Here is a 2869-nt window from a genome sequence, read left to right on the forward strand (position 1 = left end):
GGATTGTTGCTTTCGAAAGCAAGTTAGGTGCCTTTATAGTGGGATCCACAGTCGTTTTGATGGCGGCGAAAGCAAGAAGAATCTAATGTCTTTGTGGAGCAGGGAATTTTCTTACCACACAATAAATTATACATACAAGCTTTTTATTTGGCCACGCAACAGCACTTCATTCACGAGGCATTCTTCCTAATCAATGCCTTAGAAAACTTTTTCGACGGATGCCAAAATTTCCTCTTCTAATTGATTCTCAGATAATATTCCTACTCACTACCCATGTATGGTTCATATACTTTGCTATTTCTATCTTTCAATAACACCTCTTTCTAGTCACCGGCTCTAGCTCAATGATATTAATGATATTGAAGTCGCCTTTAAAATTGTAAAAAATTTTAAATTTAAGTATCAGAAACTAATTATATCAAAAGAACCTTTTACCATTTCTCTTGACCTAGAAATAGACTTTAAAACTATTTTTTCTACCCCAGGTCTATTTTATAGATAAAAGGTCATTTTATCTTCATATATTGATAATAAAGTGTAATTAAGCTCAAAATATGGAAATTGAATCGATGATCATATTTATTAGTTCAATCTCTATGCTTTTTTCAATTGAAATTTTGTAAAACTTTAAATTTGATGTAAAATTAGAAGAAAGGCGAATGAATGAATGGGAATTTTCTTGATTTTGTAGCAAATGCAATTATGAAATATTTACAGAAGGGAAAAAGATTGAGCATGAAAAAGCACACACAATTGAAATTAAAAGATAATGCACAATATGCACAAGTATATACATATTAAGAGTAAAAAAAGCCTTAATTTATAATATTAATCTACCACTGCTACTAAACGAAAAGCTTCAAGCTTGCTGTATATGTTACAGCTGAGGTTTGAAAAAAAAAAAAAATTCCTCCTGGTTAAGGTTAGATCAGAAGAAGACCATTCATGCTCATATACTTACCTCTGTCGCTGAACCGAAGTTGGTTAAGTAGGCAAGAAACAGGAATAATTAAGCTAGCTTAGCTCCTGTTTCATTCTAGTAAGTTCATAAATATGAAGAGAATTTTAATTAATAGACTTACCAGAGAATTTCATAGAAGCATGCATGGAGAAATTGGAGATTGAGAATAGTTTTTAGCAGACAGGGATAAGCTTGGTGCTTCCACTCCTCATCATCCTCTTAAATTCATCAAAATTAACCATTCCATCTCCATCCATATCAACCTTTTTAATCATTTCTTTGCAATCTTCTATTCTTTTTCCTTCCTTTAATCCCAAAGAAGACAATACCAATCCAAGTTCTTCCACAGATATCAATCCATCTTTATCTCTATCAAATACATCAAATGCCTCCTTCAAATCTCCTTGCCCTTCTGCTTCTCCATTCCCACCATCATCCTCTAATTCTTGACCACCATCTCCCATGATGTCCTCGCACAAGAAGCAAAACTCTTCGTAATCTATCAACCCATCTCCATTAGAATCAACCTTTGCCACCATTTCTTCAACTTCCTTCTCCGTCATGAAGATTCTTATGTTCTTGAGTGACTCTCTCAGCTCATGTTTTGTTATAAACCCGTCGCCATTCTTGTCAAACGTAGCAAACACACTTTTCAGCTGTCCCTTGTTCTTGCTATTATCACAAGAAGTGCTAGTGTTCCTTTTCATCTGTGGAGAAACTTCGGAAGAAGCTGAAGGATTCTTGAAGAGAAAAGATTGGAGCCAAGAACACAGCTTCTTGGAAGGAGCATAGAAGTAAATATTAAAGAGACCAGCGAGGAAGAGAAAAAGTAGAAGTAAGAGCATAGCAGCTGATGAGACCATGTTTGGATGAAATGGAAGAATAAAGATAGAGAAGGGAGAAGAGAGAAGCGAGAAAGGACAAAGAAAGGTGGTTGAGCATTTAGTTTGAAGGCAGAAGAACGCGGTATTTGGTGTGAATTTTGATCCCCACAAACCGCGTGGATTATTATGACAGTAAACTTAATTAATTAAAAGGTGCTTTAGTACATCAAGGTACACTAAAATTTCATGATATTTTTAGATGTTTATCTGACACTTGTCCAAATTCTATGAGTGAAGCCTTACTCAAATTAGAGCTTTTTTTCTCTCTATTTCTAGAGAGAGATGTTCCTTCTCCAGTTTTCTCTCTAGCCTTTTCGGGTTTTAAGGCGCCACTTTCTACTACCTATTTTGAGGACTTCCTCTATCCTTTTCAGGTAGGGGAAGGCCCTCCTCTTGTCTATGTGTGAGATTTTGCCCTTTTCATTGTGAGTTGGGGTATAAATGAGGTTGCTTTGGGTTAATCATAGCAAATAGGTGCTTTATCCCGATTTAAATTGAGTGTAATATAATTTATTAATATATGATATTTATATTATATTGTATTATATTGAATAATTTTTATTATTAATACATTTGAAAAGATAGCACGGTATAAGATAATTTAATAATTTTTTCTTATTTAATTAAATGATATAATATGGTATAATAAATATAAAGATTATTAAAATACCTTAATTATTATTTTAAATATATAAATAATTATTTTAAACTTTATTTGCATTGCTACACGTACAATTTGTATAGTAAAGAGTTTAAATTATTGAAAATATGCATCAACAAGTCTTTAATCTTTTGCCTATCACATAATTTATCTCCTGACGTAAGTGGAAAACTTTATTTAAAATTATTAATGGAAACAATAATATTAACAAAATCAACAAAAAAAATTAAATGAAAAATTCATTTAAAATATTTTTTAATTAATCTAGTAATACTATGAACTCCAGATCTATTATTAAAAACTTTAAAATATAAAATTCTTCATATATATATATATATATATATATATATATATATATATATA

At 31.5% G+C, this 2869-nt stretch overlaps 1 protein-coding gene across 1 annotated transcript; it reads right to left on the reverse strand.

Moving 5' to 3' along the window:
* Window positions 1–729: 729 nt before the first annotated feature.
* Window positions 730–1911, reverse strand: LOC110641724 (calmodulin-like protein 3). Its single transcript, XM_021793543.2, has one exon. It carries the CDS (start codon window positions 1822–1824, stop codon window positions 1135–1137), a length of 690 nt encoding a protein of 229 aa, XP_021649235.2. The 5' UTR covers window positions 1825–1911; the 3' UTR covers window positions 730–1134.
* Between the last annotated feature and the right edge of the window lie 958 nt (window positions 1912–2869).

Source organism: Hevea brasiliensis, chromosome 17 (assembly GCF_030052815.1).
Source record: "Hevea brasiliensis isolate MT/VB/25A 57/8 chromosome 17, ASM3005281v1, whole genome shotgun sequence".
Lineage (NCBI taxonomy): Eukaryota > Viridiplantae > Streptophyta > Magnoliopsida > Malpighiales > Euphorbiaceae > Hevea > Hevea brasiliensis.